We start from the raw sequence: 15306 nt of genomic DNA, 5'->3' as shown, positions 1-15306 counted from the left end.
AGTCTCCTGGTAAAACACCAGAACCCTCCCCCTACAGCATTTATGTTCATTTTGAGAAAGTAGCACTACAGTCTCCAGGTAAAAAACTACTTTTGGGTAAAAATAGACGCGACACCTGTCTATGAATTTGAGAGGTTACATTGATGCTCCAGATACTCAACTAGTCTAAAGCAGACCAGTTTTATTGCTTCTTTAATCATAACAACAGTTTTCAGCTGTGCTAACATAATTGCAAAAGGGTTTTCTAATGATCAATTAGCCTTTTAAAATGATAAACTTGGATTAGCTAACACAATGTGCCATTGGAACACAGGAGAGATGGTCACTGATAATGGGCCTCTGTACGCATATGTAGATATTCCATTAATAATCAGCCGTTTCCAGCTACAATAGTCATTTACAACATTAACAATGTCTACACTGTATTTCTGATCAATTTGATGTTATTTTAATGGACAAAAAATGGCTTTCTTTTTAAAAAAAAGGTTATTTCTAAGTGACCCCAAACTGTTGAACGGTAGTGTACATCTACATCCTCCCATGTTGCTGAACCACTGATCAATAACTCCCTATTACAGGAAAAAACACTATTTCCATTGGTTGTTAGTACTGTACTGACCTCTCGTCCTCTGTCTCTCTCGTACTCTGCCTTGTGTATTTATCTTCAAAATATTCTTATAGTCCCAACATAGAACCAAATAGACTTCCCAAAAATAATATGGCATTTACTTTATTTCACATTTATTTAATCAGATATGTCAATTGAGAACCAATACGCATTTACAATGACAATCTGAATGAAGAAATACTAATATCAATCTATTTAATAATTAACATGTTTGAAATATCCCAATGATATAGTGAACAACATTTAGGGGTTTACACTTGCATTCAATCAATCTTAAGTTCATAATCAAAAAATTTTTTTTTACTCTTTTAATCCGATTTTCGACATGATCATGTCTTGAGCTGGAAAAAACATGTAGACCTATTTTTCAGTATGATTTCATTCATACAATATTATTTAATGTAGAATGAACAAAAACACAATTTCTCAATCAAAAACATAAGTCAGAACACAGCCTCTCTATTCTCTCGTGTGATTTCAGGTCCTCTGACTGGGAAAATGTCTTTTCACAATGAGAGCAGTGGTATGTCTTCTCCTCCTGTGTATTAGTATGTTGGAAAGGCTTTTCTCCTGTGTGTATTCTCTCATGCTTTTTCAGGCTCCCTAACCGGGTAAAACTCTTTTCACATCGGGAACATTTGTAAGGCTTTTCTCCTGAGTGTATTCTCTCATGCTCCTTCAGGCTCGCATACCACCTAAAATTCCTTCCACAGTGGGAACAGTGATAAGGCTTCTCTCCAGTGTGTCCCCTCTCATGTGGTTTCAGGCTCCCTAACTGAGTAAAACTCTTTACACAGTGGGAACAGTGGTACGGCTTCTCTCCAGAGTGTCTTCTCATATGTATTTTCAGGTTCCCTAACCCAGTAAATATCTTTCCACACTGAGAGCAGTGGTAGGTCTTCCTATCTTCTGTGTGTATTTCTTCATGTTGTTTCAGGTACCGTAACTGGGTAAACCTCTTTCCACACTGGGAACATTGGAAACTCTTTTCTCTTGTGTGTGTCCTCTCATGCTCTTTTAGGTTCCCTAACTTGGTAAAACTCTTTCCACAGTGGGAGCATTCGTAAGGGTTTTCTCCTGTATGCGTTCTCTCATGTACTTTCAGGTTCCTTAACCACTTAAAACTCTTTCCACACTGGGAACAGTGGTGTTGTCTCGCTGGTTTGGGCGTCTCTGGGTCTGGTTCCCCTGAAGGAGTCTCCCCGCTGTCAGAGTGAGAGTCTGGTCCCTCTCCTACCAAAGACAGAGTATTTAGTTAAATATTAAACAGAGAACTGAATTAAACCTCCATAAAATAAAACTGTCTTCCTGTGAGGCTAGATTCCTCAAAAACCTGAAGTCAGTTTTCAGAACATTACATAATTTAATAAAAACTTGGTGGCCGCCCTAATAATAATAATAATGTAGAACATAAAATCTAATCTTTCTCTCATGTTTATAGGCTGAGCAGAGCTCTACAATAGGGAAAGGGGGATACCTAGTCAACTGAATGGATTCAACTGAAATGTGTGTCCCGTATTTAACCCAACCCCTCTGAATCAGAGAGGTGTGGGGGGCTGCCTTAATAGACAGCCACGTCATCGGCAGCCAGGGAACAGTGGGTTAACTTCCTTGCTCAGGGGCAGAATGACAGCGTTTTTACCTTGTCAGCTCGGGGATTTGATCCAGCAACCTTTCGGTTACTGGCTCCTACCTGCCAGGCTACATAATGTCGTATTTTAGGCTGAGCAGAGCTCTATAATAATAGATAATGTCAAGTTTATAGGCTGAGCAGAGCTCTATAATAATAGATAATGTCATGTTTATAGGCTGAGCAGAGCTGTATAATAATAGATAATGTCAAGTTTATAGGCTGAGCAGAGCTCTATAATAATAAATAATGTCATGTTTATAGGCTGATCAGAGCTCTATAATAATAGATAATGTCATGTTTATAGGCTGATCAGAGCTCTATAATAATAGATAATGTCATGTTTATAGGCTGATCAGAGCTCTATAATAATAGATCATGTTTATAGGCTGAGCAGAGCTCTATAATAATAGATAATGTCATGTTATAGGCTGAACAGAGCTCTATAATAATAGATCATGTTTATAGGCTGATCAGAGCTCTATAATAATAGATAATGTCATGTTTACAGGCTGATCAGAGCTCTATAATAATAGATAATGTCATGTTATAGGCTGATCAGAGCTCTATAATAATAGATAATGTCATGTTTATAGGCTGAGCAGAGCTCTATAATAATAGATAATGTTTATAGGCTGATCAGAGCTCTATAATAATAGATAATGTCATGTTTATAGGCTGATCAGACCTCTATAATAATAGATAATGTCATGTTATAGGCTGAGCAGAGCTCTATAATAATAGATCATGTCATGTTATAGGCTGATCAGAGCTCTATAATAATAGATAATGTCATGTTATAGGCTGATCAGAGCTCTATAATAATAGATAATGTCATGTTTATAGGCTGATCAGAGCTCTATAATAATAGATAATGTCATGTTATAGGCTGATCAGAGCTCTATAATAATAGATAATGTCATGTTATAGGCTGATCAGAGCTCTATAATAATAGATAATGTCATGTTATAGGCTGATCAGAGCTCTATAATAATAGATAATGTCATGTTATAGGCTGATCAGAGCTCTATAATAATAGATAATGTCATGTTTACAGGCTGAGCAGAGCTCTATAATAATAGATAATGTCATGTTTATAGGCTGATCAGAGCTCTATAATAATAGATAATGTTTATAGGCTGAACAGAGCTCTATAATAATAGATAATGTCATGTTATAGGCTGATCAGAGCTCTATAATAATAGATAATGTCATGTTATAGGCTGATCAGAGCTCTATAATAATAGATAATGTCATGTTATAGGCTGAGCAGAGCTCTATAATAATAGATAATGTCATGTTTATAGGCTGAGCAGAGCTCTATAATAATAGATAATGTCATGTTTATAGGCTGATCAGAGCTCTATAATAATAGATAATGTCATGTTTATAGGCTGATCAGAGCTCTATAATAATAGATAATGTCATGTTATAGGCTGAACAGAGCTCTATAATAATAGATAATGTCATGTTATAGGCTGATCAGAGCTCTATAATAATAGATAATGTCATGTTATAGGCTGAACAGAGCTCTATAATAATAGATAATGTCATGTTATAGGCTGATCAGAGCTCTATAATAATAGATAATGTCATGTTTATAGGCTGATCAGAGCTCTATAATAATAGATAATGTCATGTTATAGGCTGATCAGAGCTCTATAATAATAGATAATGTCATGTTATAGGCTGATCAGAGCTCTATAATAATAGATAATGTCATGTTATAGGCTGATCAGAGCTCTATAATAATAGATAATGTCATGTTTACAGGCTGAGCAGAGCTCTATAATAATAGATAATGTCATGTTTATAGGCTGATCAGAGCTCTATAATAATAGATAATGTTTATAGGCTGAACAGAGCTCTATAATAATAGATAATGTCATGTTATAGGCTGATCAGAGCTCTATAATAATAGATAATGTCATGTTATAGGCTGATCAGAGCTCTATAATAATAGATAATGTCATGTTATAGGCTGAGCAGAGCTCTATAATAATAGATAATGTCATGTTTATAGGCTGAGCAGAGCTCTATAATAATAGATAATGTCATGTTTATAGGCTGATCAGAGCTCTATAATAATAGATAATGTCATGTTTATAGGCTGATCAGAGCTCTATAATAATAGATAATGTCATGTTATAGGCTGAACAGAGCTCTATAATAATAGATAATGTCATGTTATAGGCTGATCAGAGCTCTATAATAATAGATAATGTCATGTTATAGGCTGAACAGAGCTCTATAATAATAGATCATGTTTATAGGCTGATCAGAGCTCTATAATAATAGATCATGTTTATAGGCTGATCAGAGCTCTATAATAATAGATAATGTCAGTGTTATAGGCTGAACAGAGCTCTATAATAATAGATAATGTCATGTTATAGGCTGATCTGAGCTCTATAATAATAGATAATGTCATGTTATAGGCTGATCAGAGCTCTATAATAATAGATAATGTCAGTGTTATAGGCTGAACAGAGCTCTATAATAATAGATAATGTCATGTTATAGGCTGATCTGAGCTCTATAATAATAGATAATGTCATGTTTATAGGCTGATCAGAGCTCTATAATAATAGATAATGTCATGTTTATAGGCTGATCAGAGCTCTATAATAATAGATAATGTCATGTTATAGGCTGATCAGAGCTCTATAATAATAGATAATGTCATGTTATAGGCTGATCAGAGCTCTATAATAATAGATAATGTCATGTTTATAGGCTGATCAGAGCTCTATAATAATAGATAATGTCATGTTTATAGGCTGATCAGAGCTCTATAATAATAGATAATGTCATGTTATAGGCTGATCAGAGCTCTATAATAATAGATAATGTCATGTTATAGGCTGATCAGAGCTCTATAATAATAGATAATGTCATGTTATAGGCTGAACAGAGCTCTATAATAATAGATAATGTCATGTTATAGGCTGAACAGAGCTCTATAATAATAGATAATGTCATGTTATAGGCTGATCAGAGCTCTATAATAATAGATAATGTCATGTTATAGGCTGATCAGAGCTCTATAATAATAGATAATGTCATGTTATAGGCTGATCAGAGCTCTATAATAATAGATAATGTCATGTTATAGGCTGATCAGAGCTCTATAATAATAGATAATGTCATGTTATAGGCTGAACAGAGCTCTATAATAATAGATAATGTCATGTTTATAGGCTGATCAGAGCTCTATAATAATAGATAATGTCATGTTATAGGCTGATCAGAGCTCTATAATAATAGATAATGTCATGTTATAGGCTGATCAGAGCTCTATAATAATAGATAATGTCATGTTTATAGGCTGAGCAGAGATCTATAATAATAGATAATGTCATGTTATAGGCTGATCAGAGCTCTATAATAATAGATCATGTTATAGGCTGATCAGAGCTCTATAATAATAGATAATGTTATAGGCTGATCAGAGCTCTATAATAATAGATAATGTCATGTTATAGGCTGATCAGAGCTCTATAATAATAGATAATGTCATGTTATAGGCTGATCAGAGCTCTATAATAATAGATAATGTCATGTTATAGGCTGATCAGAGCTCTATAATAATAGATAATGTCATGTTATAGGCTGATCAGAGCTCTATAATAATAGATAATGTCATGTTTATAGGCTGAGCAGAGATCTATAATAATAGATAATGTCATGTTATAGGCTGATCAGAGCTCTATAATAATAGATCATGTTATAGGCTGATCAGAGCTCTATAATAATAGATAATGTTATAGGCTGATCAGAGCTCTATAATAATAGATAATGTCATGTTATAGGCTGATCAGAGCTCTATAATAATAGATAATGTCATGTTATAGGCTGATCAGAGCTCTATAATAATAGATAATGTCATGTTATAGGCTGATCAGAGCTCTATAATAATAGATCATGTCATGTTATAGGCTGATCAGAGCTCTATAATAATAGATCATGTCATGTTATAGGCTGATCAGAGCTCTATAATAATAGATAATGTCATGTTATAGGCTGATCAGAGCTCTATAATAATAGATCATGTTATAGGCTGATCAGAGCTCTATAATAATAGATAATGTCATGTTATAGGCTGATCAGAGCTCTATAATAATAGATAATGTCATGTTATAGGCTGATCAGAGCTCTATAATAATAGATAATGTTATAGGCTGATCAGAGCTCTATAATAATAGATAATGTCATGTTATAGGCTGATCAGAGCTCTATAATAATAGATAATGTCATGTTATAGGCTGATCAGAGCTCTATAATAATAGATAATGTCATGTTTATAGGCTGAACAGAGCTCTATAATAATAGATAATGTCATGTTATAGGCTGAACAGAGCTCTATAATAATAGATCATGTTATAGGCTGATCAGAGCTCTATAATAATAGATAATGTCATGTTATAGGCTGATCAGAGCTCTATAATAATAGATAATGTCATGTTTACAGGCTGATCAGAGCTCTATAATAATAGATAATGTCATGTTATAGGCTGATCAGAGCTCTATAATAATAGATAATGTCATGTTTATAGGCTGAACAGAGCTCTATAATAATAGATCATGTTTATAGGCTGAGCAGAGCTCTATAATAATAGATAATGTCATGTTATAGGCTGATCAGAGCTCTATAATAATAGATAATGTCATGTTATAGGCTGAGCAGAGCTCTATAATAATAGATAATGTCATGTTATAGGCTGATCAGAGCTCTATAATAATAGATAATGTCATGTTATAGGCTGATCAGAGCTCTATAATAATAGATAATGTCATGTTATAGGCTGAACAGAGCTCTATAATAATAGATCATGTCATGTTATAGGCTGATCAGAGCTCTATAATAATAGATAATGTCATGTTTATAGGCTGAACAGAGCTCTATAATAATAGATAATGTCATGTTATAGGCTGAGCAGAGCTCTATAATAATAGATAATGTCATGTTATAGGCTGATCAGAGCTCTATAATAATAGATAATGTCATGTTTATAGGCTGATCAGAGCTCTATAATAATAGATAATGTTTATAGGCTGATCAGAGCTCTATAATAATAGATAATGTCATGTTATAGGCTGATCAGAGCTCTATAATAATAGATAATGTCATGTTATAGGCTGATCAGAGCTCTATAATAATAGATAATGTCATGTTATAGGCTGATCAGAGCTCTATAATAATAGATAATGTCATGTTATAGGCTGAACAGAGCTCTATAATAATAGATAATGTCATGTTATAGGCTGCAGTTGATCCAATGTAAATAACATTTTGTTGGTGTCCCACTTCATCTCTAAAGTAATAATTACCATACTTTCTAAATGATAATTCTTTAGTTCAGCCTTTCCTTGAAATGGCTATTTTATTTTATGTTTTTTTGTAGACTTACAAACGTTTGCTAATATGTTCAGTCTCCCCAAAACGCTTGTCCTTTTGCTAATATGTTCAGTCTCCCCATAACACATGTCCATTTCATGTCAATAATGCATCTTATTTTATGTATTTCTCCAACATTATTTAGAAATCTGCTTTTTGTTGGTATACACACTCCACACAAGGCCTACAATAGACACACATCAAAAGTTTCATTTATAACTTGTTTGCCATTCTGTGAGACAATTAAGTTGTGATTTTGTGGTGGGAGGGACTCTGATGGTATACACATGTTACAGTTAAGCAATAAGACCAGAGGAAGTGTGGTATATGGCCAATATAGCATGGTTAAAGACTGTCCTTATGTACAACACAGCACAACGTGCCTGGATACAGCCCTTAGCCGTGGTATATTGGCCATATATCACAAACCAGAGGTGGCTTATTGCAATTATAAACTGGTTACCAATGTAATCAGAACAGTAAAAATGCATGTTTTGTCATACCCATGGTATACGGCCTGATATACCACGGCTGTCAGCCAATCAGCATTCAGGGCTTTAATCACCCATTTTAAAATGTAGCTTTAACATTATATTATAACATAAATTGCTATAGTACAGAACAACATTTTCAAGTATAGAATTTTAGTAGCATGCTGCTTTAAAACAACACATTCGTTTAAAATTGTTGGACAGTTAGAGCCCGTTTTTAAGACAGTACTTACTGGTGGTAATCAGATCTCCTGACTCCTCTGTCAATATGACAGTAATCTCTCCCTCTTTCTCCTCCTTCATTCCAAAAACAGCATCCTCCTCTTCTTTTACTGTAACAGCTTCCTCTTTCTCTTCCTCCTCTTCTTTCACTGTAACAGCCTCACCCTCTACTTGTTGTTTTACTGTAACATCCTCCTCTTCCTTCTCCTCTTTCACGACAACGTTCAGCCCCAGAGCTTCTTTCTCCGTCCAACAGCCCTCTTCTTTAGCAGGAGGGGAGTAGTTTAGGGAGCTCATGTTCGGGGATGTTAGCTAGCTAGCTAGCTAGTTAGCATGAGCGACTAGTTTAGTGCTAGGCTAACTTATCAAGCCAGCTAGTTGACTAACAATGTACCTATAACATGTAAATGGGGGCAATTAACTAGATGTCAGAAGTATATTTAAAACACAGAGGCAAATATGCACAGAAACAGTCTAAATGTTTCTGCGTCACGCTGCAGCATCACCTGAAAGACGCACATCGCCGTCTGCTGACTGGAGGGAAACGTAGTTAAGATACGTTTTTTGTTGTTGTTGCACACAAATTTATTTTTCATTCCTTTCATGAAATAATAATATTATATTGAGACGTTCAAATAGAGCAATGCATATTTTAAGTGAGAATTTAAAACATACTATCATTCACATCTGTATTTAAGGCAGTTTCATATTCATTCATTAATTTGGTCACTGCGCTCAATGCAATGGCACTTACAAATGTAGATCCTTCAAACACCCCCAAACAGGGAAACAGATCCCAATCACAGGTGTTATCAGGTGCACCACTAAGGCAGTTATTTATCTTTTCATTTGTCCTTGTGGTAAAATCTTTTTGGAAGCGAACCCCTTGATTTCGTCCCTACATTATATCGGCATCGAACACGTCACCCTCCCTAGGAGAGGGGGTGACCTCGACAATTTATTGTTAAAAACAAGAGGCTGTCTGGATCTTTAATTTAAAGACCTTTGCTCCCGTCTGTCTCAACGTAGCCATTATTGTAATATTGCTATTCATTGTAAATGTTTGGAGGTCTATGTATCCATTATTGTAATATTGCTATTCATTGTAAATGTTTGGAGGTCTATGTATCCATTATTGTAATATTGCTATTCATTGTAAATGTTTGGAGGTCTATGTATCCATTATTGTAATATTGCTATTCATTGTAAATGTTTGGAGGTCTATGTATCCATTATTGTAATATTGCTATTCATTGTAAATGTTTGCAGGTCTATGTATCCATTATTGTAATATTGCTATTCATTGTAAATGTTTGGAGGTCTATGTATCCATTATTGTAATATTGCTATTCATTGTAAATGTTTGCAGGTCTATGTATCCATTATTGTAATATTGCTATTCATTGTAAATGTTTGGAGGTCTATGTATCCATTATTGTAATATTGCTATTCATTGTAAATGTTTGTAGGTCTACATAGCCAAATTGTATCTATGATCGTATGCTATCCATTTATGTTTTCATATGTTCTATTTATATCTGTAAATTAACCAATGATATCAGGCCACACTCAGACATGATTACAGACACCTGTGTGTGTCCTTTGACACAATATAAACCAGTTACCTGCAGTGTTTGTCATTATACCGTGATGAAGACAGCTTGTCTGTGGAAACGTTGGTTATTAGGTTATTAAATGATTGCATCTGAGCTCCTGGAGCGTGAAGTTCTCCTTTTCTTTTTCAGGCCACCGGGGTCTGACAACTTGGATGGAAAAATGACTGAGGATAATAGAGGACGACATCGCCACTCCTATTTGCCATATGTTCAATATAAGCCTACTAGAAAGTGAGAAAACCCTACCTTGTCACAACACAACTGATTGGCTCAAATGCATTAAGGAAAGAAATATCACAAATGAACTTTTTATTATTATTTGTTCTGTGACAAATGGTGAATTAGTTATTGATTTATACCACTTTTAAATGGCATTTTATATATTTATGTATTTCTATAAAATCAAAACTGGAATTTTTGTTTAAAAAAAGTTGTAAAAGTATGCTAGACATGTATATAATAAATCTAGTTTGATGTTTCTGTGATAATCAATGAATTAGTTATTGATTTATACCATTTTAAATGGCTTTTGGCCAATGTCTGTTGAATATCTGAATGTGTGAATATAAATCCAACTTTACCTCGGTCTTAACTTTCATTGCCTAGGTCTCATTTTTAGCCATCTTACTCATTGCTATAACCAGGACATTGTGATTAGGAAACTATGAGAACCACACAAAGTCCAGGGGTTGATCACACTCTACCACTAAGGGTCAGTTTAGTTGGAGCAACGTAAGACAGTCTCGTGTTCCAATTGTATGTTTTAGTAGCATGAATTGTTCCGGTTCACACCGAGGTGAAGAGCGGAATAATGGAAGGAATGAATCCCAGCCTGACCCTCATCACCTGTGGAAGGCGGGACTTCCAGTCCGGAGCGGATTTCATTGGCCTTTTCAGGTGTGATTTTAGATCCTTCAACCGAAGTCGCGACTCCCTATAGTATGTTGTACCAAAGTTGACTGACCCTGAAGGGAACTACACTGCCATAAATACAAGGAAAGTCAAGTAGTGTTAAATAAAAAAAAAATAAAAAAATACAAATCCAGCAAGGCACCAACTTTGAGAAGGGTTTAAAACAAAGGTTTCAGACAATGTATAAATGTTATTGAATGTAGGTATGTTTCTCCTTTAATGTAAAGGCATTGAAAACAATTGAAAAAAGGCGAATATCTGTGTTTGACTACCCATACTAACATACTGTATACAACTTACTTAATGAGTATATACTACATACTATTAGTTAATTGTAGTATACTGTAACTACATACTTAATGAGTATATACTACATACTATTAGTTAATTGTAGTATTCTGTAACTACATACTTAATGAGTATATACTACATACTATTAGTTAATTGTAGTATACTGTATATTAGATACTTAATGAGTATATACTACATACTATTAGTTAATTGTAGTATACTGTAACTACATACTTAATGAGTATATACTACATACTATTAGTTAATTGTAGTATTCTGTAACTACATACTTAATGAGTATATACTACATACTATTAGTTAATTGTAGTATACTGTAACTACAACCTGTTATGGCTAGGGGGCAGTATTTTCACGGCCGGATAAAAAACGTACCCGATTTAATGTGATTATTACTCCTGCCCAGAAACTAGAATATGCATATAATTATTAGCTTTGGATAGAAAACACCCTAAAGTTTCTAAAACTGTTTGAATGGTGTCTGTGAGTATAACAGAACTCATTTGGCAGGCCAAAACCTGAGAAGATTCCTTACAGGAAGTGCCCTCGCTGACCATTTCTTGGCCTTCTACACTCTCTTTATTGAAAACTGAGGATCTCTGCCGTAACGTGACACTTCCTACGGCTCCCATAGGCTCTCAGAAGGCGGCAAAACGGTGAATGATGACTCTGCTGTCTCTGGCTGAAAAACAGTGCTGTCACGTCCTGACCAGTAAAAGGGGTTATTTGTTATTGTAGTTTGGTCAGGGTGTGGCAGGGAGTGTTTGTTTTGGGTGTTTTGGGTGATGTTCTATGTTTGTATTGACTGTTATGTAGGTTAAATGTACACTTCAAATGCAGCTGTCCTACAACATATCTGTACCTTCTTCTTGATCCCAATTGCATTGTGTCCATGTTCTGTCCTATAAGAATTTCAAAGGAAGAGAAAATGTGTCAAAGAATAGTCTTACAAGTATTAATATATATATATATATATATATATATATATATATATATTTTTTTTTTTAAATGAATATTGAAAGATATATGGCATCGACATACAATGTAATGTAAAATAGAAGAACATATTGGAGAAAGCACTAGCCAATACAGTACTGCCATACAGTAACAGTACTGCCATACAGGCATAATATCACATTTCAAGATATCTTTGTACACAAATTGTTCAATATTTTATCAGGCTGACTTGAAAGATTATACACAACATTTTGCTGCGTGGCAATACTGTGTTTGGATTCTGAAGGGCATTTATACAAAAGAGGTAGTCTAGACACTGTATTAATACCATTATGCATTTGAATCCCATCTACAGCTACCATCTAAGATATTAATTTCCCTCCACAAGGGGGCGGACATGTAACGTTTCCAAAATGGGATAGTATTGTCCATGTAACGTTACCAAAATGGGATTGTATTGTACATGTAACGTTTCCAAAATGGGATAGTATTGTACATGTAACGTTTCCACAATGGGATAGTATTGTACATGTAACGTTCTGCCCCCTTGTGAGTTAATAGTATTGCATGCTGTAGCAGGTTATATAAAGAGGAAGACCTCCATTGACGATTCAGTTTGTTGTAACATCTGGTCTGGACAGGTCACCGTCCTTAGTTAGTTAGTTAGTTAGTTAGTTAGTTAACGAAGCTAACGTTAGCTAGTTCATTATCACAAAAGTGAGAACTGCTCTAGATTGGAAACTTACGTTAATGAGTGTAAAGCCATGTTGTCTTTATGGAAACGATATACAATATATGGGAAAGAATATAGTTGAGGAAATAATCCAAACCTAGTTGTGCCTAGTTAGGACATAACGTTAGCTAGCTAGCTAACGGTACTGTACTGTAGCTCATACAACGCCGACGGTCAAACCCGGCTTTCTAATATTAACTTTAATTAACTATAGTAACGTTATGGAAGATATTCACAGAAAACTATCATTGTCTTCGTTATTCATTATTAGTATGTTATTTTATTATAATACATTATTTCGAGACATATTCAGAGCCAAACATCAACCCAACTTAACCTTTTTAACTGTTGTCGCATCCAAACTTGTCACCATCGTTTTCAGTTGTAATTGCGAAGTTCCCGGAAGAAGTCCAGCAACAACGGAGGTTCCTCGATGAACCCACCTTCTAACAAGTTCTTTGAAGAACCTTTTGGGGCTGTTTTTCATTGACCAAGAACCCTACGGTTCTTAGGGGATCTGAGAACGACTCCAGTTGAACCCTTCATTTTTAGAGTGTAGTCGGCTCTATTTACTCTCAGATTCAAACATGATGAATAGTATCAACGATCAAGTCAGCTGCTGCTGCTCCAATACAGTATGAGGTGAGACGGTGAACTGATGTTGAACTGGGCAGTCAGCTGCTGCTGCTCCAATACAGTATGAGGTGAGACGGTGAACTGATGTTGAACTGGGCAGTCAGCTGCTGCTGCTCCAATATAGTATGAGGTGAGACGGTGAACTGATGTTGAACCGGGCAGTCAGCCGCTGCTGCTCCAATACAGTATGAGGTGAGACGGTGAACTGATGTTGAACCGGGCAGTCAGCTGCTGCTGCTCCAATACAGTATGAGGTGAGACGGTGAACTGATGTTGAACCGGGCAGTCAGCAGCTGCTGCTCCAATACAGTATGAGGTGAGACGGTGAACTGATGTTGAACCGGGCAGTCAGCAGCTGCTGCTCCAATACAGTATGAGGTGAGACGGTGAACTGATGTTGAACCGGGCAGTCAGCTGCTGCTGCTCCAATACAGTATGAGGTGAGAAGGTGAACTGATGTTGAACCGGGCAGTCAGCTGCTGCTGCTCCAATACAGTATGAGGTGAGACGGTGAACTGATGTTGAACTGGGCAGTCAGCTGCTGCTGCTCCAATACAGTACGAGGTGAGACGGTGAACTGATGTTGAACCGGGCAGTCAGCTGCTGCTGCTCCAATACAGTACGAGGTGAGACGGTGAACTGATGTTGAACTGGGCAGTCAGCTGCTGCTGCTCCAATACAGTATGAGGTGAGACGGTGAACTGATGTTGAACTGGGCAGTCAGCTGCTGCTGCTCCAATACAGTATGAGGTGAGACGGTGAACTGATGTTGAACTGGGCAGTCAGCTGCTGCTGCTCCAATACAGTATGAGGTGAGACGGTGAACTGATGTTGAATCATAATGATTAAGTTAATTAAAATGAATTTGTGAAACTGTTAAAAAAATTGTATATTCAATATTTTACGCTATTGTTATCAGATAGAAACATCATGGAATATTGTACATCATATTAAATATATTACTCTATTGTTATCATATAGAAACATCATGGAATATTGTACATCATATTAAATATATTACTCTATTGTTATCATATAGAAACATCATGGAATATTGTACATTATATGACCATCAACATACATTATTGTTTCATTCAATTTCACATAATAAGGATATTTAATATTTTCAAGTTCAGAAGTCAGAACCCATCACCTGCTATGTAAAAGAGACAGAAGAATGCACAATGGTCAATGCTATCTGGGATCCTTGGGACATCCCTACCCTAAACCCTAACCTTAACCCCTACCTTAACCATTTTAAATGTCAACTTCAACGGGCTAGGGACGTCCCAAGGATGTATCTCTACCTAGAAATACATGATCTAAGTGATTGATAGTTGGTATTCAGCAGTCATAAAGCCTTATTTACTTTAATGAACTACTAAAATAGTGATTTAGTCAGACAGCATAGACAGCAGCTCTACACATTATTGACTGACTGAACCATTCATCCTTCCATCCCTCCTCAGCCTTCCTCTCCTCTGAAGACCCAGTGAGGGTGGAGCTCAGTCAGAGAGCTGTTGAGGGACTGGTTAGGCAGAACACTTCTACAGCCAGAGAGGTGAGAGGTCACACATGGTTTAGATGGTAAATATTTATGTCCCCTTAGCGGTTCATCACGTCAGCTAAAGGGAATATGTTCCATCTATGTTTATTTACATTAGTGCAAATTGTCCACTGATATTGGTGTAATTTCTCACCCTTTTGGCTGTATGAAGTTAATTTCCCCTCAGGCACACACATTTGTTCTTTGATATTACGAAGGTCATTTGTG

The 15306-nt window shown here is 35.7% G+C and overlaps 1 protein-coding gene across 1 annotated transcript; it reads right to left on the bottom strand.

Annotated features, from left to right (window-relative positions):
- Positions 1–930: 930 nt before the first annotated feature.
- On the bottom strand, positions 931–8947 carry LOC145867028 (uncharacterized). Its single transcript, XM_082971073.1, has 2 exons — positions 8381–8947; positions 931–1861 (listed from the first exon to the last, which is right to left on the bottom strand). The coding sequence occupies exons 1-2, from the start codon at positions 8664–8666 to the stop codon at positions 1059–1061; spliced, it is 1089 nt and encodes a 362-aa protein (XP_082827199.1). The 5' UTR covers positions 8667–8947; the 3' UTR covers positions 931–1058.
- Between the last annotated feature and the right edge of the window lie 6359 nt (positions 8948–15306).

The sequence above is a fragment of the Salmo salar genome, unplaced genomic scaffold, assembly GCF_965601325.2.
Source record: "Salmo salar unplaced genomic scaffold, fSalSal1 ptg000152l, whole genome shotgun sequence".
In the NCBI taxonomy this organism is placed as follows: domain Eukaryota; kingdom Metazoa; phylum Chordata; class Actinopteri; order Salmoniformes; family Salmonidae; genus Salmo; species Salmo salar.
The sequence above is the reverse complement of the archived record's forward strand: the minus strand, read 5'-3'. Positions and strand labels throughout refer to the sequence as shown.